Source organism: Heterocephalus glaber, unplaced genomic scaffold (genome assembly GCF_053883595.1).
Source record: "Heterocephalus glaber isolate CG9 unplaced genomic scaffold, H.glaber_assembly_v1.0 deba00001479, whole genome shotgun sequence".
Lineage (NCBI taxonomy): Eukaryota > Metazoa > Chordata > Mammalia > Rodentia > Bathyergidae > Heterocephalus > Heterocephalus glaber.
Genome location: NW_028258316.1, coordinates 1,342,182 through 1,368,747, shown reverse-complemented (window position 1 = coordinate 1,368,747; position 26,566 = coordinate 1,342,182). Strand labels below are relative to the sequence as shown.

The 26,566-nt window shown below is 60.1% G+C and overlaps 1 protein-coding gene across 6 annotated transcripts in view; it reads left to right on the top strand.

Annotated features, from left to right (window-relative positions):
• Nacc2 (NACC family member 2) overlaps window positions 1-26,566 on the top strand; it is a 67,658-nt gene that overhangs the window by 30,862 nt on the left and 10,230 nt on the right. For 4 of the 6 annotated variants that reach the window (XM_021261681.2, XM_021261680.2, XM_004848884.4 and 1 more), the window contains exon 2: window positions 6,860-7,812. In XM_021261681.2, coding sequence (XP_021117340.1) covers window positions 6,918-7,812 — 895 coding nt within the window. In that variant the 5' untranslated portion in view covers window positions 6,860-6,917. Of the gene's footprint in view, window positions 1-4,996; window positions 5,881-6,859; window positions 7,813-26,566 lie in introns of those variants that run through there. The other 2 variants (XM_087182941.1, XM_004848881.4) reach the window with 2 other exon arrangements.

Here is a 26,566-nt window from a genome sequence, read left to right as displayed (position 1 = left end):
GCCCGGGCGGGACCCTGGCTTCCCCCACACAAGATTTGTGGGTGTTTCGGAGAGCTCGGGAGGCTTGGGGTTTGTGGTTAGGCCTCCCACGCTGGAGCACGAGGATGATTATGTGCAGCTTTTATTTGGCCCCCAGGATTCTGCCGCATTATCTGTATTTCCTTTAATTTGCGGGATTTCTAGTAAGTGGGCTTAAAAATAGTTCTGGGCGTGTTGCCAGGGCAGATTCGGGCAGTAGGAGTCTCCCCACCTCCCTCCCAATGGTGAGTGGGCAACCCCTGTGTCACCAGGGCCTGTGCCTCCTGCAGGACCCCGGGGAGCCCGGCCAGGGTGCCCCAGAAGGGCAGGTACCACCCAACTCCTGGACCGGAAGTCAGGTTGGGTCCTGGCTGCACCGAGGTTGGGCTGGGGGTGTCTGACAAGTGTCCAGGAAGGCGGGTGGCGGGGTGGGTGCAGTACACCTGAGGGGTGGGGCGGGAGCTCTGGCCTGCCCCCCAGCCGCGCAGCGAGGTGGAGTGGGCAGCCTTGGGGTCACTGCAGGCCTCCCCGAGGTTGTGTCTGGGTCTGCAGTGCCTTGGGGCCACTTGTGCCTGTCTTCCCCCTGTGCCTGGAATGAGCTCCGCTGCTGAGCTGCCCCTCGCCTGGCTCTGCCACAGGAGTCCCCGGGGGTCAGTTTGGTTGGGGACACCCCAGGCCCTGCCATGTGCTTCATGCCACCCAGGTCAGTGCCATGTGCTGCTCTGCAGACTCCAGGTGGCCACTGTCTGCCCTGCCCTCCCTGTCTCCACAGCCAGAGCTAACCCAGGCCGCCCCTGCTGCCCCTGCTGCCCCTGCCTGCCTTGCCAGGGACTCCCTGATTCTGCCCTGCAGGTGGGGGCTGGGCACCCGAGTCTCCCTCCTGTGGAGTCGAGTCCCAGAACTGAGGCAGCCTGGTCTGGCGGTTAAAACATGGTTGCAGGGCCCGGAGCCTGAGTGCCACCCCCACCGCAGGCCTCTGCTGCTGCCCTGTGCCCAGCGGGTCCGGTACCCTCGTGTGGTGGGGCTGTCCAGGAGGCCGGGCTGGCAGGAACCCTGGGGCTGCAGTGGACCTGGCCTTGCCGTCCAGGTTGGGCCCCAAGGTCACGGCCTGGGCCCCCCCGGGCCACCTTGCCAGGGCCACGGAGGTGGGGAGCCCATTGTGGTGGCCCCCACCAGGGCTGATCCAGGGCTTCTGTATCGCTCTGCTTCACATTAGAGTCTAAGCATGATTAGGAACGCAGGGGTCTTTGTGTCTTACCTCCCTCGACTATTTATGGCCTGGTATGCAGATGAGGAGAGCTGTGAATATTAAAGATCGGTGTGGGGGAAGCGTTGTCTGTAAGGAGCGGGTGAGCCGCAGCCCAGCGCATGCCAGACACCCCAGCCGCCTCCGAGCAGAGCAGGCCTCCACCGGTCTTGGGGCCCCAGCCCAGGTGGTGTGGGTCACAGGCCCGCCTGCCTGGGCCCGCAGGAGGGAGGCAGGTGAGCTGGCTGCCCACCCAGCCCCTGCCCATGGCGGCTGCCCAGGGTCCCGCCGGAGCAGGGAGACCCTGCCTCAGCGGAGGGAGGAGGACCAGTGTGCAGTGCTGGCTTTTTAAGTTATTAAACTGTGCCCGAGGGAGATACTCTTCAAGCTCCCGTTATTTAAATTACAAATACGGGTTGAGCGAGATTTTTGGCTCTTCTCAAAACACTGCTTAAGTCTTTAAAACCTCCCGCACCTTCCAAACCGGTCCCTGGCTCCGGAGCCTGGGAGGATGTGTGGCTGGTGGGTCTGGGGTGGGGTGGAGTGGGGCCTGTGGGGCGGCCCCAGCTGACGCCCTCCCCACTCAGAGTGACCCTCGAAGGCAGCATCGTGAGGGGCCCGGCCTGGCTTCTGGGCAGCTGGTGTCCACAGGTGCCACCTGCTCGAGGCTGGTTCCCCAGGGCGAGGGCTTGGGTGGCTCACACGGCACAGGCCGACTCTGGGCCGAGTGCTGCTGCGTGGGGGACCCCGGGGCCCTGTGGCTGGAGGGTCTGGCTGTGGGGGGCCCTGCTGCCCTCCCCAGCTGGCTTTGTGCTGTCTCTGAGAGCCTAGAGGGGGCAGACTGATAAGCACATTTTTGAATTTGCAGATGCTGGCATGCTGCCCTCTCTTTCTGGAAAAAAAAAAAAAAAGAAAGCTTCCAGGCAAACATTTGTTAGTGCAGTGAAAATGGACTTTATGGCCACTGCTGTCCAGGTTTGCGGGCATGGAGCTGCCCAGGGGCCTTCGGGGCGAAGTGGGATGGGGCACCTCCCGCCCTCCTGCTCCCCACCTGGGGCCACTCAGCAGTTTGAGGGGCCGGGCAGGCCTGGGACAAAGGTGGTCCCCCCGCCAAGTGCAGGAACCAAGGAGTCTGCTTTGGACGCCCCAGGTGGGGTCCATGGAGCCCGGCAGGGATTTGATGGGGGAGCCTGGGGTCCAGATCAGGAAGCTAGGAGGGCACCAGTCGAGTACCCAGGCCCAGCGGCTCCTGGCTCTGAGGCCTCCGTGGGCCCTGCCCTCCTGTGCCTCAGTTCCCATGTTTGCACCCCTTGGAGGGGTCGGGGAACCAAGCAGCCTGGGCAGTTAGTAAGTTGTCTGGACCTCAGCCTGTGGCCCAGCTCCACCCTACGGCGGCTTGAAATTGTGCAAACTTCAAGGCCTAACTTGTGCCTGCCCACCTCTGGGCACCAGTGCCCACCCAGGCCTGCAGCCTGGACCCTGGCAGGATGACATGGGCCCTGCTAGTCCCTGGGGTCCACTGCCTGGGGGAGGCTGCGCTGACGTGGGTGGAGACCCAGCAGACTCCCCCAGCCCCTGCGAGGCGGAAGCGTTCACTGGGCGGGGTTCCTGTGCTGACCAGCTCCTCGGTCCTGCCGACTCGGGAGCAGTGCACCGAAACCTGGGGTGACGCCACCTTGAACTCTGAGTGTCCGCTTCCCGGGCAGGGCTGGGGCTCCCCCTCTCTGCACAATGTTTCCGGTACCAAGACAGCCCTCCCTCCTCCCAACTGTGCTGCCTGCGCTTTTGCTGAGGTCCAGAACCTCTTATTAGATTGGTGAAATTAAATCCTGCAAAATAATTTAATTTAGTTTAATCTATCTCGCCTTCCTCTCCCTCGCCGGCAGCGTTCCTGCAGAAGCTAAAGGAGCATCCCCCAAGTTCCATACCCTGGCATGGGGAGGGGGTGGCCTCTGGGGATGGGCAGGTGGGTTTCTGAGGACCCTGGGCACCGGAGCCACATGAGCCAGGCCCACGTGTCTGTGTCCTTGTTTGAACCCTGCCCGGGACTCAGCTCAGCAGGGCGCCCCTCCTGTGGGCACTGCCCTGGCCCTGAGGGTGTGCAGTCCCCACTCCCAGCCCGGCCTTTAATCTGTGTGTTTCTGGGTGGGGTGAGGGAACCCTAAAGCTGGCACCTTGGTGGGGTCTGAACTTGGGATTTGAGTTGTTTTCATGGGATTCCCAAAGTGGGTTCCATTCGGAAGGACTTTATGAGGGGAGGTTCCTCGGTGCAGCGCCTTTGGAGATGACTGGGATAAGCATCACTCTCAGACTCAGAACGTCACCAAGGAGGGGAAACAGAATACGTGGTCTGGCTTGGGAATCAAGGAGCAGGGGAAACTGAGTCACAGCAGAGCGATGGTCGGACATGGAGCGCGGCTGAATGCCGCCATGCAGGGATCTGCGAGGGGTCCTCAAGTCCCTGCAGCCCTTGGCCTGTCTCAAACCCGCAGCCCCCGCCCGGCTGCAGAACCAGGGCCTCTTCTGTGCGCCCCGCTTTCCCAGCCTGGGCAGCGCCAGCCAAGCCTGTGTGATTCTTTTCTCCTAAAGTCCAGCTTTGTTCTTGCCCTGCTGAGGCTTCTAAGAAAGCAACCTAAAACCAGCGCCTGTCCAGTCCTCAGTGGCCGGCACAGGCAGTGTCCTTGCCAGCACAGGTGGCCTGAGGACAGCGCTGCAGAGGCGCCAGGTCCCTGGGTCCCTGGGGAGCCGGGCAGCCTTGTCACCTTCTCTGGGGGGCTGGGCCCTGGTTCCTGAGGTGCGAGCACAAACCCCGCCTGTCTGGTCACAGCAGGTCACAGCCTACTGCCCCAGGCTCATTCTGTGCTCAGTGACTGTCCCCGGGCCAGCTGGGCCCAAGGCCACAGGAGCCTTGTGCATCCTCCTGTTGACCTGGCCCCTGGCCGGCCCAGCCCTGGCAGCTGCCACCCTCAGGGCCAGGACACAGTGCCCTTTGCTGGGCCTCGCCCACGTGCACTGGCTGGGAACCCCCCCATCTGGCTCAGGGGACCCCACGTCACAACCTTGGGCTGAGGTTGCCCCCCACCGAGCCAGAGGCTCCTGGGGGCCTCTGCTGGCGGGTGACATCTGCAGACTTTGGGGGTCCCAGTCCCTGTGCAGCATCACTGGGCAGCACAGAGCCCCCCAGTGTCCCCAGCACGAGTCTGTCACCCACCCTGGCCTGGGGATGCCTGGCCCTGGAGGCTGTGGGCAGCTGAGTCTACGTCCCCACCCCAGCAGGGTGAGCCTCACCCACTCCTGTGTACCTGGTCCCCGCACCCCAAATCATCTGTGAGTGTCCTGGCCTCGGAAGGCAGAGACAAGCACTGAGGACCTCCGTGCTGGGCCACAGGCGGCTTCCACACTCGTGGCCTTCTGTCTGGCTGGGAGCAGAGCTTGCGGTGTGTGGACAGGGAGGCACCGGCTGGTTCAGGGGGAACCCGCCCGGCTGTGCCACTGCCCCCACCAGGCCTGGAGGCCAGTGGTGGCAGATGCTCCGGCTGGAATGTATTCCTTGTGGGGCCACATGTGGTGGCAGATGGGGAAACTGAGGCAAGGCCATCCAGCAGTTCACCCCGGGCCCTCAGCCCAGGACAGGCCCCACACTGCTGCGGTCCCCTCCCCCAAAGGGCTCCATGGGTGGGGTGGGGTGGGGTTGATGCCCGGGGCCCCTGGGCTCAGGCACTGCAGGATTTCATCTCAGAGTGGGTGGTGCTGGGAAACGGCCAGTCTAGGCCAGGTGTCCCTGGGGACATCCGCCCTGTGGGGTGGGGGGACCGTGCTGCCCTGCCAAGTTGCACCAGTGGGGATGGGCGATTCTGGGGCTGGACCTGCCGGCCTGCTGCTGGCACTGTGACCCCCGAGGGCAGGGGACACGGTTGTGCCCCTCCTCCGTCTGGCCCCTCTGTCATGGCCGCTCCTTGCTTGCCCGGCTGTGCCCCATCCCTCAGGACCCCCGCCCTGTGCTCAGCCTGGAGAACCCCTGGAAGAGTTGAGCCGGGCGGGCGCTGCCAGCCCTGCAGACTGTTTGGACTAGTTTAAATGCTTTGACACCAGGCTGCACTGGATGGCGGGAGGCAGTTTACAGGGTAATTCATATGCAAAACTGCACTATAAATTTCCTGGCTGTCGGAGTTGCCGTGGCACCGCGAAGCGTTCCCGCGTACAGTACAGTATTTCTGCCATCTTTGTTTGCATTGCAGTGAGTCATCAAAAGTCTGTCTTGCACCGACACCCGGAGCCGCGCATTCCTCTGGCACCAACGCGCCACTGTTTTTAAAGCCGGGGCTGGGAGCTGGCATTTACTTCAGCTCCCAAATCAAAGGCGGCTATTCATTCCCGGAGCTGCCTGAGTGTTCGTCCGCATCCGGCCGCCTCATTGAGATGCTGCGCGCTGCCCGGGAGCGCCGGCCTGGGTGCAGCTGAGCGGCGGCCGCAACCCGGGCACCCAGCTCCCCCCAGCTCCGCACCCCCCCAGCCCAGGGCTCCGGCTCCCCTTGCTGCATTCCGGGAACGGCTGGCGGGCGGGCGTGCGTGCGGGGAGCCTGCCCGGCCAGGCTGAGCAGCCGAAGCGGCTGAAGGTAGGTCCTCGCTCCCCACCCCCGTGGCCGGCCGGTGCCCACGGGCCAGTGGACAACTTGTCCGCAGTGGGGGCACTGCGGGCCTCCCCGGCGTGGCGCCCATCTGCCCGACTCCTGCTCTGGTGGCTCCGCCCTCCGGCCCTGGCCACCCGGCGCCACCCGGCCACCCGCACTTTCCTCCCGCGGGACACAGCGGCCCTTTGTGCCGTCCCTGCAGAGTTGGGTCGGCGCCTTCTCCGGCCGCCCCCCCTTTGCAGAGTCGCCTGATAAACAGTGGCCTCCTGCCACCCTCTGGGCATGGGGCGCCCTCCTGAGACCCCTCAGTTACCTGGGCTGCCACCGGGCTAGCGGGGATTGGCCGGGAGGGAGGGAGAGAGGGAGGCACCGTGCACGGGGCTGCGACAGGCTCCAACTCCGAGTCCCTGCCTGTGCGTCCCTGCTGGCTGCTTGCTGAGGACCTGGGTTGGGGTCACACCTGCTGGGGACCAGGGAGTGGACAGGACAGAGCCCACCTGGAGCCTCTCTGCCGCGGTGGAGGAGTGGAGGGGCAGCCGCAGACCCTGCAGCCTCAGCCTCCAGAGGACCAGGGCCGGCCCCTGGGGAGGTCCTGCAGCGGGGCTCCCTGGCAGCCTTGAACTTTTTCCCTTTTCCTTAGGAGAGGAGCTGCTGCCTGGCCCTGGCCCCTCCCCAAGGTCACCCCACCTGCCCTCCCGGTCCCTTCCTTGCCCCCGCAGATCGAGGCCTCTCCCTCGTGTCTTCTGCAGGGCTGGGCTCTGCCGCTCCCCTTGGGAGCAGCTGGGGTGGCAGGGGAGCCTCTCTGGCCGGCCCCCCTGCCCAGGTCTGATGTGAAACCCCAGGAGGCCTTTGGGGGCTCCGCTGCAGAGGAGGACGCGGTCTTTCTCCGCCCTTTGCAGGGTGGGGGTGGCTCAGGCCCACGGCTGCAAGATGGGCCGGGACTGACCTTGCTGTTCCCTCACAGATGTGCCCCCCTTGGGCCGCCCCGCACCACGTCTAGCTGGCCCACCACGCCACCCGCCATGTCGCAGATGCTGCACATTGAGATCCCCAACTTCGGGAACACTGTGCTGGGCTGCCTGAATGAGCAGCGGCTGCTGGGCCTCTACTGCGATGTGTCCATCGTTGTCAAGGGCCAGGCCTTCAAGGCGCACCGGGCCGTGCTGGCCGCCAGTAGCCTGTACTTCCGCGACCTGTTCAGCGGCAACAGCAAGAGTGCGTTCGAGCTGCCGGGCACGGTGCCACCCGCCTGCTTCCAGCAGATCCTGTCCTTCTGCTACACGGGCAAGCTCACCATGGCGGCCAGCGAGCAGCTCGTGGTCATGTACACCGCCGGCTTCCTGCAGATCCAGCACATCGTGGAGCGTGGCACTGACCTCATGTTCAAGGTGAGCTCGCCCCACTGCGACTCGCAGACGGCCGTGATGGAGGATGCCAGCTCCGAGCCCCAGAGCCCCTGCAACCAGCTGCAGCCGGCTGCCGCCACGGCCCCCGCCGCGCCCTACGTCGTGTCCCCCTCTGTGCCCATCCCGCTGCTGACCCGCGTGAAGCATGAAGCCATGGAGCTGCCCCCGGCCGCCGGCCCAGGCCTGGTTCCCAAGCGCCCGCTGGAGACAGGGCCGCGGGACAGCGCGGCGGTGGCTGCAGGAGCCGCGGTGGCTGCCGGTGTGGCCCCGCTCAAGCTGCCCCGAGTCTCCTACTACGGGGTGCCCAGCCTGGCCACCCTGATCCCTGGCATCCAGCAGGTGCCCTACCCTCAGGGGGAGCGGACCAGTCCGGGGGCCAGCAGCCTGCCCGCCACCGACAGCCCCACATCCTACCACAACGAGGAGGATGAGGAGGATGATGAGGCCTACGACACCATGGTGGAGGAGCAGTATGGCCAGATGTACATCAAGGCCACAGGCAGCTATGCAGGTAACGTGCCAGCCCACGGTGGGCACGGCAGGTCTGGGCCCAGGGCGGGGGGAGGAGCCAGGACTCAGTGCAGGTGCCAGGGTGACCCAGCCACTGCCCCGCAGGTGAGTGTGCCAGGGAGCCCTGTTGACACCCGCAGACGAGGAGATGGAGGGTCTCAGGGTCCTCAGGCTTGCGGGCTGATCGCTGGCTGCTTGAGGCCGCGGTCACTCGTTCTGTGAAGCGCCTGGGATCCTGCATGTCGCGCCTCCCTTCCTGCCTCCAGCCTCAGTCTCCGGGTCCTACCTCTGGGTGTCGTCCTGGGGCCAAGACTCCCTTGTGCCTGCCTGTGCGCCCCCCTCCCTGGGCCTGGCACTGGAGGGTGGGCCAGTCAGCGCTGGGCTGAGCGTGTCCCTGGGTCTGCTTTGCTAAGGAGGGTGCCCCTTTGGAACCTGGAAGCCCGAGATGCCGTGGTTTGAGACGCTGGACGCTGTGCACCCCGAGACTGCTCAGGGTTCACTGTGCTCGGGGCTTCCTGGCTGTGCTGGTCAGGGGTGCACTGAGGTAGTGTGGGGTGCCCCTCCATGGTCTCACACCCTCACAGGGTGCCCTGCCCTCCTGGGCCAGCCGGGAGCCCGGCACCTCTTAGAGCACTGTGGCCGTGGACTGGCTGGCAGGGTCTCTGCTTCTGCCTGGGCCACCCCATGCCCTCTCAGAGCCTTCAGGAGAAGCCACCAGCCCAGCCTGGTGCCCTCCTGGCCAGGGCTTCACTATGGCACTTAAGTGAACATTGGGTCTTGTGTGGATTCTGCAGAACGGAGGCCGTGGCCCCTGGACTGGGCGGAGTGTGGTTCCTCTGCTGTGGCCGGGTCAGGACTGGCATCTTCCTGAGTTGGCCTGGATGTGCTGAACACGCGCGCCCTGGGACTCTGCCCCGTATGCAGTTTCCTCGGGCTGTGGACCCTGAGAAGAAGAGGAAGGGCCAAGACCCTTCCTCCAGAGACCACAGTGCTTGGAGTTCCGTAGGCTGCAGACCCCGGCTGGCCTGGTGTTCCTGCAGCCCTGAAAATGCTGCCCTGCATGGTGGCTGTGGATGGGGCCGGGCCAAGCCAGGCCATCCTCTGCTGGTGCCAGCCCTGACCTGGGGCAGGTGGCCCTGCCGGAGCACAGGAGTCGGCAGCTTGTGCGGTGCCCGGCTTCAGTTCCTGGTCAGCTGGGTCCTTGATAGGGCGGCCGCCCTGGTGGTTTCTGGAGGAGCTGGCAGCTCAGACTGCAGAGTGTGCGTGCAGGGTGGGCATTAGGAGGCTGAGCCACCTGCCTACTGTCCTGGTGCTCAGAAAGACGTGGAGGCCAAGGCCAGGGAGGCATGGGGGGGGCCGGGCAGCCCCATCCCTGCCCCACTCTGGGTCAGTGCTGGGATCGGGGCCTGGCGCCCCACATGCTCAGGACCGGCCGGCTGGCTCCTCTCGCCCTGGCCTCCTTGATTCCAGCCCGTAAATGGGGCAGAGCAGGGATGTGAGTTTCTTGGCTCAAATCTAGGTTATTGGTGGTGACGTCGCTGGCATCTGAGTATGCTGGGGGAGGGAGGCCTGGCACGGCAGAGCCACCCTTGGGGCTGGCCCCGGCTCCTGTACCTGGCTCCCTGTGTGGGGACATCCCCACCCCGACCCATCAGGAGCTGGCCAGGACACGGGCTCTGAGCCCTGGGATATGGGGAGCTCCCTGGTGCCCTCCTGAGGAGTCCCCACTCCTTCCTGCCTCAGTTTCCCACCGGTGAGCCAAGTTGTTAGCTGGTGGGACCCTGGCGTCTCAGTCCAGTGCCCACAGTGCCCTGGGGGTGCTGATCCCGAGGCAGCTGGGCATCGTGGATGGTGTGTCCAGGGCACCGAGCAGACCTGTCATGTGGATGAAGGTAACAGCTTCGGCCCGGCCTGTGGGCTCCTGGGTCTCCATCTCTGCCTCCTTTGCCCTAGTCCCGCCTCAGCAGCTGCCTGGGAGCTGCCACCTTGATTCACCCCATCCTCCACTGGAGGACACTTAGGTAGTGGGCAGCATTGTCATGGGGAGCTTGGCCCCTGAGGAGGCTCCCTGGGGCCACCCTGATGCCTACTGCTTGGTGCCTCCCAGTCCCCACCCTGCCTCTGTCCCTGCCCACTTGGGGCATCGTCCTTCGAGCTGTCAGCAGTGGGGTGACTCGGCCAGCTCCTAGGACAGGCTGGGATTTGTCTGAGGAGCAAAATGCAGGGAAGGCATCATGTGTATCAGACATGAAGGTGCCCACCAGCTCCCAGGGCTGCTACTGTCAGCTTTTCCAGGAGTGAAGCATACTCTTGAACACACCTGTGTCACACACACACGCATCAGGGACATGGCATCCCGAGCTACACACTGAGAGACCTTCCTGCAGCCCCCATAATGGGGGAGTTGGGGACCAGTACTGGAGCAGGAGCTGGTGCCGGGCAGGGGCCATGAGGTCACAGACCTCCCTCTCCTGCTCCGCCCATGTTCCCGGAGGGTGTGGTCAGGGCTGGCTCCCTCTGGAACAGGTGGCTTGGGTCTGGGCGTGGCACCCCTGGGCCAGGCAGGAGCTGCCTGCTCGAGAGCTCTCCCCTGTGCACGTCCCGTGGGCGCACTGGCCCTGCAGCCCTGCATTGTGCTGGCTGGAACCAGCCCTGCAGCGGCTGCCCGGAAGATAGCACAGGGCATTGAGGGCTGTTGTCAGCCCAGCCTGTGTGGGAGGGCCAAGGACAGGGAGAGGTCTTGTCCTCTGCCGGGGAGCCAGGCCCCTTGCCACCTCTGTGCCCCCGACAGGTCCTCCCCGGCAGCCATGGCTCTCCAGGGTCTGAGATAAGCCCAGGCCTCCGGGTCTGTGCGAACCGCACCATAACCCTTCGCCTGGAGGGGTAGTGGGCCTCTCCAGCCTCGCTCCCATCCCCGGGGCACTCACTTCTGCTTCTGCCACTGTCCTGTGCATGTCCCCGTCAGGTGTTCTGCGAGCTCAGCATCCAGCTTAGGGCTGGCCACACCCTGGAAAGTTAGGGCCTGTGAGGGGCTCGTGTGTGACCTTACCCTGCTATCTGGTGCCGGGACGCTGGGCAGACACTGAATGGAGCAGTTCCAGCCCTCGGTGGCCCAGTGTCCCGGCTCTGCCCTCTGAACCGATGCTGCTGTGGCCCCAGGGTCCCCAAGGGAGACACCGGCTGGCCCTGCCCAGGCCTGTCCCTGCCCAGCAACACCTGTGGAGTCACCTGGGCTGCCCCCTTCCCACAGGTGAGCAGTCCTACTGGTGGCCACACACGCTCTTGGCAGAGTGGCCCGGTCTAGGAGGCCCGGCCTGGGCAGTGGGCAGGGATGCCTGCTGGAGGCCACTCCTGGCAGCACCTCAGATCACTCCAGAGAGACAAAGTGGGGGCAGGCTTGGGTGGCTGAGTACAACCCCCCTCCCTGCCACCACAATCTCTTTGTCCATGTGTGGATGGCCCGCACCTGGGGCCCACGAGCTCTGAGCCCAGGCAGGTGCAGCTGCAGGGTAGCAGTTCCTCCTTCCACCGGCAACACCTGCAGCCCAGCTGCTGCACCCCGGCCGGGTGGAGGTGACACCAGTCATGCGTCTGTCCCACAGGATCCCTTGGACCCTGGTTGTGGCCCCTGGGTGCCCCTGGGGTCACCTGCCGGTCCTGCCCCTACCCGGCTTCCGTGCAGCCCTGTGTACCCTGGCCCTGCACACCCAACATCGCTTCTGCCCAAACGTGTTGTGTTGAGATCAGATGCCCGTGGCACAGGCCCCATCCGAGTCTTGTGGTGGCACTATTGCCCCGGAGCGTGTCCTGGTGCTCAGGTCACTGGCCCTGGGCTTGGCCTGCTTCTCCAGCTTGCGGGGGAGGTGGCAGCATTGCCACCCCTCCCCCGAGCGCCAAGCACCTAGCACCTGTCCTCGGCACCAACGCCAAGCGCAGGGCCCTGGCTGGGGAGCTGGGAGCAGCCGGGCCCAGTGTCACCATGGAGATGGCGCCAGTCCTGGCCCAGAGTGTCCCTGCCCTGTCCCCCGTCCACCCCCTGCCCCTGACCACCGTGATCTACCTCGTGTAGAATCATGGTGAATGGGGCCATCTGTACACGGCTTCCGTCTGTTGCCACACCCTCTGCTTGGGGGTTCATCCAGGGGTGATGTCCCAGTCCTTCCTGGTCATGCTGCGTGTTCCTCCACGGTGTGGACAGACCCCCGGTGATGGACACCAGCTGCTTCCCAGCAGGGCTGTTGCTGCAAGCCAAGGTCGCCATGGGCGGGGTCTCTGCCCTGTGTCAAGAGTGGAACTGCTGGGCTGGACATTCAGAGCATTCAGCTTCTGTCTGCCACACGGTGCTCTGGAGAGGTGGAAGGCTCTGCCCGCTCACCCAGTGCCCCAGCCACACGGTCACCTGCTGCCCGTTCCCCACTGGCTTTGCTGCGGTGCGGGGCGGGCCAAGCCGGCTCGGGGTTTCCGGTGGCGCTTCTCTGGCACTTGTCTCTGGATCTTGCCTGTGTTGAATAATCATATCTAGTAACTTTAGTGCCATACTTTCTTCAAATATTCTTGCTGAGTGTTTTGTATTTTTTTAAAGAGTGTGAGTTCTCTAGTTTGGAAGCAAGTCCTTCATCAAATATTTTCTCCCAGGCTGATTTGGTTTTTATCACGGTGTCTTTCAAAGACCAGAGATTTTCAATGGGTGAAGAACAGTCTGTCAGGGTTTCATCTCACACTGCGCTCCATGGCCTGGTGAAAAGTCCTGTGTTCCTCCCTGCTCGGCACTGTGCGCACACGGGTGCGTGTGCCTGAGCGTGTTCCAGTCGCTGTGTTGCTTTGCTCTTGGGTTCTGGCTGACTGTCGCTCCGAGTCCACTTCTGTGTGACAGGCTGAGAGCGAGCTTTTGTTCCACGTGGACGTCCATCGTTCCACAGCTGGCTCCCAAGTCTCACCCTGGTGAGAAGGTGGCCGCCCCCGGGGTGTCCGTCAGGGTTGCCTTGAATCTGACCCTTGGAAATGGCATCCCCTGCATCTCCCACGCTGGTTTCCAGTTTTCCTTGGGTGATGCCATGCATATGTGTCACATGTCGCATGTCCCAGGCGTGGAGTCGGAACCCACATGCCATGTGTGTCATGTCACACACACAGTGCGCAGTTGGAGTTTTCCGTGTGCTCAGAGCCAGGCCGCTGTCTCCATGGTCCACTTCGGAGCATTTTTGCTGCCTTCCAGGAAGCCCCTGTTTCCCACCCTCCGCCCCTCTGGATGGCCGGATCTGGGCACTGGGACCAGTGCGACTTAGTGACTGACCGTGTGTTTGCTGCCATGGCCTGAAAAGCAGGTCCAGGCTCCGTTTTTTCCTGCTGGGTAAAATTCTGCAACGCCACAGGTCGCCCAGAGCGTTCCCACTGCCGGGCTGTGCGGCGCAGGGTGACCTGAGTGCAGGGCTGCGGCCGCTGTCTCTCCTTCCCCATCCCTGTCTGACGCGTGCTTTGCTGTCATACTTCTGCTTTCCCGGCGTGCACTGCTGGCGTGCAGTGCCGGCTGCTGTTGCATGGGAGTGCGTACAGTGGGAAGCCCAGCAAATGCTTAAATTAAAAATGTGTATTCCAGTAGACAACACATTGTCATGAATCCCCCCCGCAGAATCCCCTGCCTCCCTCCCCGGCTTTGAGCTCCCTGCGGCCACCGTCCTTGCCCCTTCCTGCAGCAGCTCTGGCGTCCTCTTTCCTGAGCATCATGGCTGCCTCCATGTCCTGCATCAATCCCAAATGTTGCCCTGTCAGGGTCATTTTGATTTTGAGGAAGAACCGGAAGTCATACGGTGCCAGATCTTGTGACTAAGGTGGATGAGGACACAGCATCGTGGGGTTTTTTTGTTTGTTTTTGTTTTTCTTTTGGTACTGGGGATTGAACTCGGGTCCTTGTGCTTGTGCAGCAGGCCACGAAACCACTGAGCTAAATCCCCGGCCCTACAGCGTCATGTTTTTAGGAGCTGCCTTTCCATTGGATGGCGCTCGGCAGCAGCACTCACATGTCTGCCACCTGCAGATCCTCACGAAAGAGGACTCCTGAGCTGCTTCAGGAAGTGGCGAGAAAGATGGGCTAAGCATAGTGGAGCAAGGGGGAGGATTTTGAGGGAGTCGATGACAATGTGTCTTTTCCATAATAAATTTTAAACATTCATTGTCAAGCTGGGCATGGTGGTGCATGCCTGTAAGTTCAGCACTCGGGAGGCTGAGACAGGAGGATTGCCAGGAGTTCAAGCCCGGCCTGGGCCACAGAGTGAGACCCTGTCTCAAAAAACCATTCGCTGTCTGTTTTGGTCCTGCTTTGTGTGTGGACCTGACACCCCGTGGCCTCCTGCCCTTCGCCACAGTCCCCCAGCCTCCCCCGGTCCCTTGGAGTTGTTTCTGTGGCCCACCAGGTCATGTGCCAGTGCAGATGGCTCTGCCCTGTCCTTTCCGGCCTTGCCCTCTCCCTTCTGGACCTCTACTCTGAGTCGGGTGGAGGAGGCAGGAGCAGGCGTGCTGCCCTGGGCAGCTTGCTCCTCAGCGCGGGTTTTGCCGCAGTTCTGTGAGTGCGACGTGTGGAGCGCTGGGTCTGATTTGCTAAGTTGCTCAAGGCCATCAGCACCCGGAGGTGACGGTCGCGTTTCCAGGATGTCCCCAGAGCGATGCCAGCCTGGGTTCCCGGCTCCGTTCTCTGTGAAGGAGCTGGCGTTGTAGCCTGGTGTTTCCTTCTGTCTGAAAGAATCGGTTTGCCAGTGAGGCCACTGGAGCCTGGTGTTGGCACTTGTTAATTGTGGGAAGGTTTTTAATTTCCAATTGAATTACCAGTATTATTACCAACTACCATTTACTTTAATTACCAATATTGCTTAGATATAGAGCTATTCAGCTTCTCTCTTCCATCTTGTTCCAGTCATGGTAATTGGTGTGTTTCACAGGATTCACGCATCTTGAAGTCTGTCTGGTGTTGGTAGCCACTGCAGCCCGCCGCCTTCCTCCGGGCTCCTGTCCCTCCTCCCTTCGTCCCCTGCTCCCGCTGGCCCTGTCCGGCCCGGCCCTGCCCTGCCCGGTACTCAGTGCTGCCCTGCTCCGCCCCAGCCCTCTCCCTGCCTTGCCGCCTCCTCGCCCTGGTCTCCCAGGCCACGTCTTGGGCTCGTGTCCGTGGACGGTGGTGACCAGGCTGTGTGCCGTGGGGACTCTGAGCTGTCGGGTTCCCCTCCCTCCTGCTTCCCCTGCTCTGGGTGGAGCACCCCTTCCTCCGGTTTGGCATCTCACGCGTGGTGAGCCTGACCGTTTTGCTTTGCCTGAATTATCTTTTCTCCCACTTTTAGAGCCCACATGGTGTAAAAGCCTCCGTCACGGCTGTGTCTGGATGTCCTCCAGAGCCTCATAGCAGTCACAGGCGGGGCTTTTCAGAGAAGGCTGGGTCTGGAGTGAGCGAGCCTGGGGTTGATTCCTGGTGCAAAGCCAGGCTCAAGGGCGCCAGGGTTAGGGCTGTGAGTGCTGCCACCCTGAGCACCTGGGTAAGACAAAGGGGCAGAAAGATGCTGCTTTTGTCTCTGGTTGCTTGTCCCTTGTCCCTTGTTTGCTTTGCTACCTTCTGCCTGCTCTGCCACGCCCCCCTGCCTGGGAGCCAGCCGATTATGGGCTAAAACCTCTAGGGACTGTGAGCCAAGTCAACTTTTTCTCCTCTAACTTTGGGGGCTGGGTATTTTGTCTCAGCAACGGGAAGAGTAACTGAGACAGCCTCTCTGGTGCAGGGCTCTCCAGGGCTGAACCAGCGAGGGAGCCCCCCAGTCTGTGCTGGCCGGGCTCCTCAGTCTCCTGTAGCTTCCGCGTGTGAGGGGCTTTGTCTTGCGATCAGCTCCACTGAGCAGTGACACCTGCTGCGTGTGTTCGGGGCCCGGTGAAGGCTGTTCTGGTTAGCGATTGCGCATTGCCGCTGTAACATTTGCTTGTAGGGTTTTGTTCTGTTTCAGGACCTGGATCGAGCACAGGCCCTCACGCTGAGCTACTTCCCCAGCTCCAAACCCCACCTCTTTCTTGAGACAAAGCCTCCCTAAGTCACTAAATTGCCCAAGCGGGGCTGAGATTCACCACCCTGACCGCCCTGCCTCAGCCTCCGAATAGCCGGGATTACAGACCTGGGGCAGCGTGCCCCGCACCTGTAGTTTCTAACGTGCACTTAGGTTTTTATTTCTCTCAGGTAAACTAACCTGGAGGTAGAATTGCAGTCGTGTAAGTGTATGTCTAACTCGATGAGGAGCTGCCGGGCTGCTTCCGAAGCCGTTTCCCCTCTGACACTGCGCTGGGCAGCGTGTGCCCTGTGTCCATGTTATCTTTCTCCTCCCCGAGCTGCTCCACTAGGTCTGCAGCAGCCACTTGCTGTGGTTTTAGCTTGTGTTCCTCTGGCATCTGACAAACATCTCTTGTGGGTATTTGCCACCCCCAGGTCTGCTTCGTGGCTGCGGGTTTGAAATATAAGTCTGTGGCCCCATTTTGAGTTGATTTGTGTCAGGTTCAAGCTGGGGCTGAGTTGCTTTATGTGAGTATCCAGTCCGGTCTCCATTCACGTGCACAACTGCCCGCCCACTTTCCTGCATCCCTCCCTGCTCCCACACTTTGGCCTCAGTTTCCACTCGGGATCATTTTCTTTCTGCCTGGGAATTCCCACAGTCCTTGTGTACCACTCGTGATGAGTTCTGAAAAGCTAGGAAACGTGCTTACTTCGCCTCTTAGTCTCCTTTTTGTGGGGTCGGGCGTGTGCGGCAAAGGCCTCTGTGTTCCCCACAGTTGGCGTCGCCTTTGTTGAAGGTCGCTTTCCCTGGATGTGGAGTCCGAGGTCGGCCGCCACTTCCTGCGGGCTGACAGTGCCCGCGTCGCTGGCTCGGAGGCCATGGTTGTCCTCCTCCAGCTCTGTCTTTTCAGGCTGCTTCTGCGTCTGCCCGGGGCTGCAACAAAGCTGTGCCTGCCCCCAGCTCTGATTATTCACTGTGCAGCCGCTTCCCTCTCGTCTTCACGTTGAATAAGGCCCTGTGATTCCTTCGTGTGCGTGGTTCTTCCTTTCTGCAGTCCCATCTCTTTCTTGTGTACTTTCCACTTGTCCCACCCAGAATTCGTGTTTTGTTTTTAATTCTCTGGGCATGTGTATAATTGTGGGGTTCAAACCTCCATCCACGAATCCCATCATGTTGCTGTTGCCTGGTGTTTCTGTCAACTCCTTTTCCTGTTCTTAGGCTGCCTTTCATGGTCCTTCTCCTGCCTGTTTTTATTTTATCTTATTTTGGGGGGGGGGGTTTGGTACTGGGGATTGAACTCAGGTCCTTGTGCTAGCGGGGCAGGCGGCGGAACCACTGAGCTAAATCCCCGGCCCTTTTGGGGTTTTTTTTTTGAGACAGGATCTCACTATGTAGCTCAGGCTGGCCTTGAACTCGCTATGTAGCTCAGGCTGGCCTAGAACCTGCTGCGATCCTCCTGCCTCAGCCTCCCAAGTGCTGGGACTACAGGTGTGCGCCACCGTGCCTGGCAGCCTCTTTGTTTTTAAACAGATGTCGAGCATCTCAAATGTCGGCCCAAGCCCCTTGCATTGGTGTTAAATTGAATTGTGCTAACGTGTAATGGTGCTGGGCACCTTTTCGCAGGCTGCTCGGCCTTCGGCGTCCCCTGTGGACCACGCCTGTTTCGTTTGCCCCACTTCTTTGCCATGAACTGCCTGCCCCTCCCCAGACCCATGCACATGCTCCACTGGCTTTGAGTCAGAACATGTGTGTTGTGAATAAACTCTTCCCACTCTGTAACTTTTCATTTTCTTAATCCAACCCTTTTATTTTTGGTGTTGGGAATTGAACAAAGAGCTTCGTGCATGCCAGGTGCATGCTGCACCGCTGAGCCGTATCCTGGCCCTGTGAATATAATTGTGATGTAAAGTTTATTTTTTAAACTCAAAAGCAGCTTTGACATTCTATTTAAAGAAATCTTTTCTCACTTTAAGAACATTGATGTCCTCCTATGTATTTATTTTTTAAAAAAGCACTTTATTTTGAAGTCATTTTAAACTTAGAGAAAATTTGTAAGACAAACAGCTGGTCATAGTTATGCCCACCTGTAATCCCAGCACTGAGAAGGCTGAGGCAGGAGGATCGTGCGTTTGAGGCCTACCTGGACAGCATGAGGAGGCTGTGTCTCAGAAGCACAAAACAGAAAAGGAAAAGTTGCAAGACAAGTCAGAGGACGTGCTCTGAGTCCTTGGCCGCATTCGCTGGTTGGCGAGTGGTACCACCTCGCTCTCTGCACGTGGCTTTTTCTAACGTCTTTAGGAGCAGGTCGCACACACCGAGCCCCAGATGGAGACTCTGGCACCAGCACTGCCTAGCGCTCCAGTCCAGCAGCACCCAAGGGTCCTGCCACTGCTGTCTGCGGAGGGCTGGTGGCCAGCACTCTTGCCTCCACATCCCCATGCCCGGCCCATCATCCCAGCATGAGCTTCTGGGGGCCTCGGCCCTTCCCGGGGCCCTTCCCGGGGCTGGGTGCTGGTGACGTCCCACGTCAGAGCCGTGTGGTTCCACGTTGGGGTCCCTGCCAAGGCCGTTCCCACTCCTGCCCCCGACTCCACGCTTGGGAGTCTGCAGTCTTCGGGAGCCGGTCGCCCACAGATTTATTTTATTCCCTGTCTGTCGCTGTGATTTATTCACTGTCCTCGTGGAGGTTTTTCTGGTTCTTTTTAAAGCATTTTCTTACTGCCTGAGTCAGCAAAAGATCGCAGCTCATTTTATCCTTTCTGTTCCCCCGCCCTGGAATCACTCTTTCGCCTTTCAGTGGGGAGTCGGATTTATTTTATGGGTTTTGGGTTTTCTTGCTGATGCTGGGGTTCGAGCCCAGGGCCTGTGTGTGCCCAGCGAGGGCCCAGGCCAGGCAGTGTTCAGAAACCACCATCTTTATGGCTGGGCGTGTGCGCGCTGCCAGGCTGCCTTTGTCTTACAGTCTTTCAGCAGCCAGAGCTGCAGACTTACACATTGAAGTCACGGGTTGGGCAGGTGGTGGTGCTCCTGTAGTCCTAGCTATTTGGGAAGCTGAGGCAGGAGGATCCCTTGAGCCAGGACTTTGAGGTCAGCCTGGGCAGCATAGGGAGACCTGCTCCAAAGGAGCAAGGAATTGCATTCAGACTGGTTTTCCCCGTGAGCCGACGCCGGTTCTTCTCAGCCTCCCGTCTCTCTGCTGGTGCGGCTCTGGCTCTCACGCGTTCACCTCCAGAGCAGTTCAGTCCCTCTCGAGGTGCGGGCCGGTCCACTCTGCCCTCGCGCTTCCCTGTCGCCTGCCTGTCCCCGGAGAGCATCCTCCTCCGTGCCCCCCGGCCCCGTGTCCCTCACCTTCCCGGTGTCCTGACCCAAGTCCTCAGCATCGTTGCTGTCTCCAGGGCTCTTTGCCTCAGGTCTGCCCTCGTGGGTCGGGGCCACCTCTTGGCGGAAGCGGGTCCCGCAGTGTGGACGCAGCTGCCCTCCCATCGCCACACCACTGGCTTTTTTTCTTGCTGATATTTCATAGCTCTCCGTGCGACCTTTGTTAGATTTATCCCTACAAATTCGTTTTTTTAATTTTAGTTACATGACAATTGAGTTTCTCCTTAAATTAGGTGTTACTAATATATAGAACCAAATTGGATTATTTTAACAATCTGGTCACCTTCCCAAATGTACTGATTTGTTTTAATAATTTACCTGCAGACTCTCGGGCTCTTCTGTGAATATAATTGTGCCCTTTGTGATTTTTTTGTTGTCGTTTGTTTTTTGAGACAAGGTCCCACTGTGAAGTCCAGGCTGGGTTTGAATCACTAATCCCGAGAGCTGGGATTACAGAGGTTACTGCCTGGGCTGACTTGTGACAATTTTATTTCTAACCCTAATCTTTTTGTTTCTTTTCTTGGTTCATGGACTAGAAAGAAATTCTTAATCATCCTTGTCTCATTTTCAAAGTCAGGAAAAGCTTTTGATACTTTGAAATCAGTCAGGCATTTGCCCCACACCTTATCGTGATGCATTTTATCACATTAAGGAGACTTCATTCCTTTCCTAAACTATGAGGTTCTTTTTCCCCATAAATAAGCTGATTTTTGTTTTGTTTTGTTTTTTTGAGGCAGGGTCTCACTGTGTAGCCTAGGCTGGCCCCAAACTCACAGCAGTCCTCCTGTCTCAGCCTCCCAACTGCTAGGATTAGAGATTGGGCCACCACGCCCAGGTAAATAAGCTAAATTCTGATGAATGTTTTTCTCCAAAGACAGCTGTGCACTCTCGGTGGCGCGTGAGCTGGTGAAAACTAGAGGGCTCTTCACAAAGCCGGGGGGCGGGGGTGGTGGCAGTGGCATCCCAGGCCCTGTGATCGGCAGGGCCCTTGGTCCTGTGGCGTAAGTGGACAGCAGGCTCCTCAGTGTGCACAGGACTCGTCTGGAGTGGCCCCGCGGATTTCCCTGCCCTCCATGGTTGCCTAGTGACACCGAATGCTGTGTCCTGCAGTAAACTCGATGTGGCAGGGGTCCTGCCCACCTCGGGACCCGACTTCCTGAGATGCTGGGTGCCCAGTGTGCCTGAATGGACAGAAACCCCCTCTCAGGCCAGCCAGCGCCCCGAGCCCCGAGGTGCTGTCCAGGGTCATCCGGGCCCAAGCACTGGGCAGCCTGCCCGGTGGCAGCCCTGGCACACACTGGGCGGCCCCAGCTGCAACTGCAGGGTGGGGCAGAGCTGTCCACACCCAGCCCTGAGTGCAGCCCACTCTTCTGTCTGAAGGTGTCTTGGGGTCTCCCAGCTGCACGTGAGCCGGGTTGCCCTCCAGTTTCCCATGCTGCAGGGACCTCCTTGGTGCACTCTGGCTCCCTGGCCTTGTGAGATGAGCTGAGCACTATTTCTTTCCTTTGAAGAAGTTTTTAATAATGATCAGGAAGAGTTTGTCCAGTATGTCCTGACTTACAAACATGGGAGTTGTGGACTTTTATGGATACGGATGGTCCTGGGATCACAAACATTTGTAGGTGCAAACAAATCGTAGAAGCAGCTCATGCGTCTGCTGGGCGTTGTCACTGGTGTGCTGCTGTGTGCTGATGCCCCACGTTGGTGCTCCGTCAGAGTCAGGTCGTCCGGAAGCCGGAGGAAAAGCTGCGGTGCCTTGGAGGGGCAGCTAGGAAAGCACAGAGCAGTGCCGCCATGCATCTCTGTCAAAGGTGCATAGACTCACTCTGTCAGGCTCGCGAACGCGTTCAGCTCACGAACATTGCCCTGAGCGGAGCTTGTTGTACTGTGCAGCACTCTGTGGTGGTCTTTTGGAGAGGTAGCTGCTGAGATTCCTTCAGCTGGTTCAGGATGAGCCAGGAGTTCTGGTTCCTCCTGGGTCAGTTTTGAGAAGCTGCGTTTTCCGGTACACACTCGAGGTCTGCACGTCAGTGGCAGATGGCGGGCGTCATGTCTGTCCCTGTCGCGTGCCCACCTTCCCAGCCCACAAGCTGCGTGGGGCACGGAGCTGTAGAAGGCTCAGCAAACAGGTTCATGCAACAGAGACCACTGGTGAGCAGGCAGCCCGATGCCCTCTCATCCCTCTGGGAAGCTGGGCCCGCCGGGAGGGCTTTGCCCACAGCCAGGTGTTCTTGTTTGTTTGTGCCCCCCCATTCAGGTTTCCTTTTGGGTTTTTCTCATAAATATCTGTGTATGCTTTACTTCCTGTTTTCTTTGCGTTTACTTTGTCATTCGTTCTTTTCCAATCTTTGAGCTGGCTCTTTTTTTTTTTTTTTTTTTTGGTACCAGGGATTGAACTTGGGACCTTGCGCTTGCGAGGCAGGCACCGGAACCACTGAGCTAAATCCCTGGCCCGGGCCTTGAGCTGGCTCTTGAGGTGATCAGTTTCCCTAACCAGCCCAGCTCACTCCTGGCCAGCACCACATATATGTGTGAATGTACGGGTATGGATTGCACCCAGGGCCTCATGGACGCTAGGCAGGTGCCTTCCACTGAGCTGCGCGTACCCCAGCCTGGACAGGTGGGGCTCACCCAAAAGGCTTGCAGATTTGCCCTTCTTGGGGGAGACAGAGATGATGTTAAAATCCTCAAGCCCCTCTGCTGCTGCTGGTCCTGCTGGTTAGATCGGATGCATGCCAACTGCAGGTTTGCTTTGTCTTCCCATTGAACCACTGCACTTATGAAACGCACCACTCTAACCCTGGCAGTATCTTGCCTTAATGCCCACGAGGCCTGGCATTAGCTTAGCTGCCCAGCCCTCCTTGGCGGATTGTGTATGTGGGTCCTTTTTCCGCCCTTTGCTTTCAACCCCTCTTTGTCCTTTTGTTTATCTCTTGATGAATCTCGCTCCTGGGCTCGAGCAGTGCTCCTGCCTCAGCCTCCTGAGTAGCTGGGACTACAGATGTGAACCTGGCCTGGCTTTTGGGTTTTTTCCCATTCTCTAGGTTGTCTTTTCACTCTGCTGGTGTCTCCTTTGCTGTGCGGAATAGCTTTTTAATTCCATAGATCTCCTTCGTTGGCTCTTGTTGCTCTTTCTTCCCCGCTGAGGTGTGTCCAGGAAGTGCTTAGAGGTCAGCGGCTGGGTGTGCAGGGTGTGCCTCGTCCACCCTCTGTTCCACTGGGCCACGCGTCTGTGTGCTGGTGCTGTGCTCTTCACCCCATGTGGACTTGGCAGTTGTGTCTGTCGGGGCCGCCTCCCTCCGAGGGGCTCGGGTCCCGATGGCCGGGATGCGGGGTCCCCCAGTCCCCTCCTCTCCCCAGCCACTTCCATTCTGTTCCCTGTCACTTTTGTTTCTGCTTTCTTTTTCTGCTTCCATCTGTATATTTTGTCTGAATTATTTTCCAGTTCACAAATCTTCTCATTTGCTCTGTTAATTTCTTCCCAACCATTCTACGACGTTCGTAATCTCAGTCACTATGATTTTTTTTATCTCCAGGCTCTGGCCCTTTGCATTGATTCTGGAGTCCGGTGTGGTTCTCTGTCTTGTTACCTGCATTTCCTGTACATGCTCTGGGCAGTTATTTTAAAGTCGCTGTCTGTTAATTGTCTGGTCTAATGTCTTTTGGTAAATTGGTTTTTTATCATTTGGTCTATGGGTCTGTATCTAATGTCTTTGTGTAAATTGGGTTTTTTTGTTGTTTTTGTCATTTGGGGTTGCTCGCTGGGGTTCCTGGCATTGTTTTATCCATTGCCAGGCATTGTTTGAAAACATTTTATAAGTGCTAAGCATCACTGCTCAATGGGGACCTGGGAGCTGTTCCTTAAAAGTCAGCAGGTAGCCAGGGATTTAGCTCAGTGGTTCTGCTGCCTGCCTCACAAGCACAAGGTCCCGAGTTCAATCCCCGGTACCGAAAAAAAAAAAGGTCAGCAGGGCAGCTGGGCATGGTGGTACAGACCTGTAATCCTGGCACTCTGGGGGGCTGAGGCAGGACGATCACATGTTGGAGGCCAGCATGGGGAACTTAGTGAGACTCTGTCTCAAAAAGGATAAAATAAAGCAAATTATGAAAGGGCTGGGAGTGTGGCTCAGAGCAGAGGCCCAGGGCTCAGTCCCCAGTGCAAGGCAGGGAAATCAGCTGCCTGAAGCCCAGTTTGTCTCTGGGCGGGGAGACCCCAGATCCTAGACTGGATGGTTCTGTCTTCTTGGGGGTGGTTCTCCATCTCACCCTCACGTGTTGCTTGGTGCTCTGCAAACACCCCCGGGAAAGCCCGTGTGCGGTTGTGCATCCCGGCCACCCTGCCCTGCTGGGGTCGCAGCCTCCTGTCCTGGCGCCTGGGCCCTCATGGATGCTGGATGGAGGGGTTGCTCTGCCAGGTCTGCTGCACCACTGCACCGCTGCTCGGGCGTCTTAGGCATTCACTGCGTTTATTTTTGCATGGCTGATGGTGCCGAGTAACTGGCAGACAGTAGCAAGGTCACGGGGAGCAGAGCCTCCTGTCCCCTGAGGCATCGCCTGTCCCTGTCCCTGCTGCCTGTGCTGTGTGTGAGTGCTGGCCCTCCCTGCTCTCCGTGTCCCAGTGCCCTAGTGCAGCCGACCATGCTCCTCGGCGGGACAAGGAGGCGCCTCGGGGACGGGGACACTGCCCATGCGCTGCACAGGCCCAGGACGTTCCAGGCAGGAGGGGACAGAAGCCAGCTTGGGCTGAGGGCAGTGGCCAGGCGGAGCCCGGTGAGGGGGCCTTGGGCCCTCCAGGCAGGACTCAGGGCCTGCAGGAATAGGGGCCGGAGATGTTGGGGGCACAGCGGGGCCGGGCTCTGTGCTGGGCGGGCACCCTGGTCTGGAGGTCTAGGCCAGGGGCGTTGATGTGGAGAAGCCTCGGGGTGCTTGGGGGGACTGAGCCCGCTTATTGCCGGCTGCAGGTCCAGCTCCAGGCTTCACCTCTGCTGTGCTTCCTCCCGGCCATCCGCAAGCCTTTGGGCCCAACACCAGGTTTCACGGTGCCCAAGATGCGTTTTTCCCCCGGCTTGGCACCACGACAGGGCCGTCTGACCTCTGTGGTGTGGCCTGGTCACTGTCGTGGCGTTTCTGTCCTGTCGCACACAGCAGACTGCATCTTAACAAACAGCCGGGTCTGTGCCTCCCCGGGTGCAGCCCGGGCCCTTTTGGAGCGAGGATCCTGACAAGGCCTGGACGCAGAGCCGCAGTGCAGCCACCTGGAATGGGCCAGCCCTGCCCGAGGGGAGGCCCTGGGGCGCAGTCCTGGTGGCCACACTGCGTAGAGAGGGCCGTGGCCCAGAGGAAAGGCTTCCAAAGCCTTGGCCACACGGTGCCCATGTCACTCGAGGAGACTGGCAGCCAGGGCTGTGGCCATCAGGAGCCAGCAGGGCGAAGCAGGCTGTGGGGTCCGTGGCAGGCGAGGCTGGCGGGGCGCACCTGGGTCCCCGGCGGACATGCGTCTGTGCTGGCTGAGGCCGCAGGGAGCTGAGCAGCTCGGGCCACCTGGGGACCTGCCGTGCCCCTCTGCGCCACCCCCGGTGGCCGCCCACACCCACCCCAGGGCCTGGCAGCTGCTGACCTACTCCCTGTCCCTGACTCTGCCTTCTGGAGAAGGCCGCACCAGGGGACCCCGGCGTGTGACCATGGAGCCGGCGTCTCACCAGGGCCTGGCTGTGACTGTTGCTCCTTCCTATGCACTGCTGGGGAGGACTGGGGGCGGCTGAGCACCGCCTGGGCCCCTGGCCTCCGAGTTTCACGTGCAAAGACCTAGCGCACAGTGGCAGCTCAGGTGCCCAGCGTGTGGCAACGCCTTGCGGACCTGCAGAGCTGCCCTCACCTGGCCCTGGCTTGCTCCTGGCAGTGGGGTTGTCCCTGGCCCCATGCTCCGAGTCCTCCCCAGCCTGGTGTGGGCGGGGTTGCTGTCCCGCCGTCCTGGTATGCAGGGCTTCTCCGAGCAGTATCCATTCGCCCTTCTCCGAGCGCTAAGGAGACCACACTCTCTTTTCCTTTCAGTACTAAGGATTGAACCCAGGACCTTGCCCTGAGCTACATCTCCAGCTCTTTTTTATTTTTCCATTTTCAGACAAAGTCTGGCTAAATTACTAAGTTGCCCAGGCTGGGTTCAAACTTGTGATCCTCCTGCTTCAGCCTCCCAGAGAGCTAGGATGACAGGAATGAGCCACTGTGGCCACCTATCAGTTACATACTTCTCAGGGGTTTCGCTTGGGGGGTCACCTCCAAGCCTGTCACTTTCTCCCTAGAGTGAGTGCTCTCTACCTAGGTCCGTGACCCTGCCTGCACCTCAGAGCCCGTGTGCGGCTGCTTCCATCTGCGCCCTCCTGTGGGTCTCGGTGACCCCCTGCCACACTGTAGAGCTGCCTCTGCACATACGGCACCGGTTCGTGGGAGCCTTAAAATCCGAGGGCTCCGGTCAGCGTTTTCCTTTAACCCGGGCTTGTGCTGTTCTCCATAATCAAAGACTGGGACGGCGGCTGCACTGTAGGGGGTGCCCCCCCCAGGGAGGACCACAGGCGATGCCTCCCGGCCGGGACCCCAGGGCGCTCCTGCACCAGGATTGCAGCGGGCTCACGTGGGGGGTCTCCTGCCTGCCAGGCAGTGTCCCCAAGGTGTGCTCAGAGAGGGTCCCCAGCTCTTCTGCAGCCCAGCTAGGGACAGAAGCAGAAGTCAGGGCTGAGCCTGGGTTCCAGCTGTCCCCGTCCATGCCTGCGCCTCGCACCCTTCCGGTGGAGACCCCAGAGCCAAGCTCCCTTCCACCACGGAGCTGCATCCCAATTTCCTTTCCTTTTAAATGTGTTTTTAGCACACAGCACACAGTGACTGTTCGAACCGTTTTCAGTGCACAGCTCAGCGATGTTCGGGGCTTCGCCCTGCTGTGCTCTCCCCACCCTCCATGACCTCTCCGTGACTCTGCCCCACAGTGCTGACCCCGCTTCCTCCCCAACCCCAGAACCCCTTTCTACTTCTGTCTCTTTAGCTTGCCGGCTTCGCATGCCCTAAGAGTGGAGTTCTGTAGGATTTGGCCCCCTGTGTCTGGCTGGCTTATCTCGCCCAGCACAGTGACTCGGGGTCCGGTACCTGCTCAGGGTGTTGGTCCCTGCAGTGTCTGCTGCCCAGGCTGGGACCTGCAGGCCTGGAAGTCAGGAGCCCTGGAGGGTCCATCTTGTATTCATGACCCTGTTCTCATTGTGTTGCCTTGACCACTGTGACCTCGACAGTGGGTGCACCATGGCCCCAGACTTCCGCAACGTTTAGGACCAAAGCCCCTTCGTGGACCATGGCTGCCACCTCTCCACACAGACAGCCTGT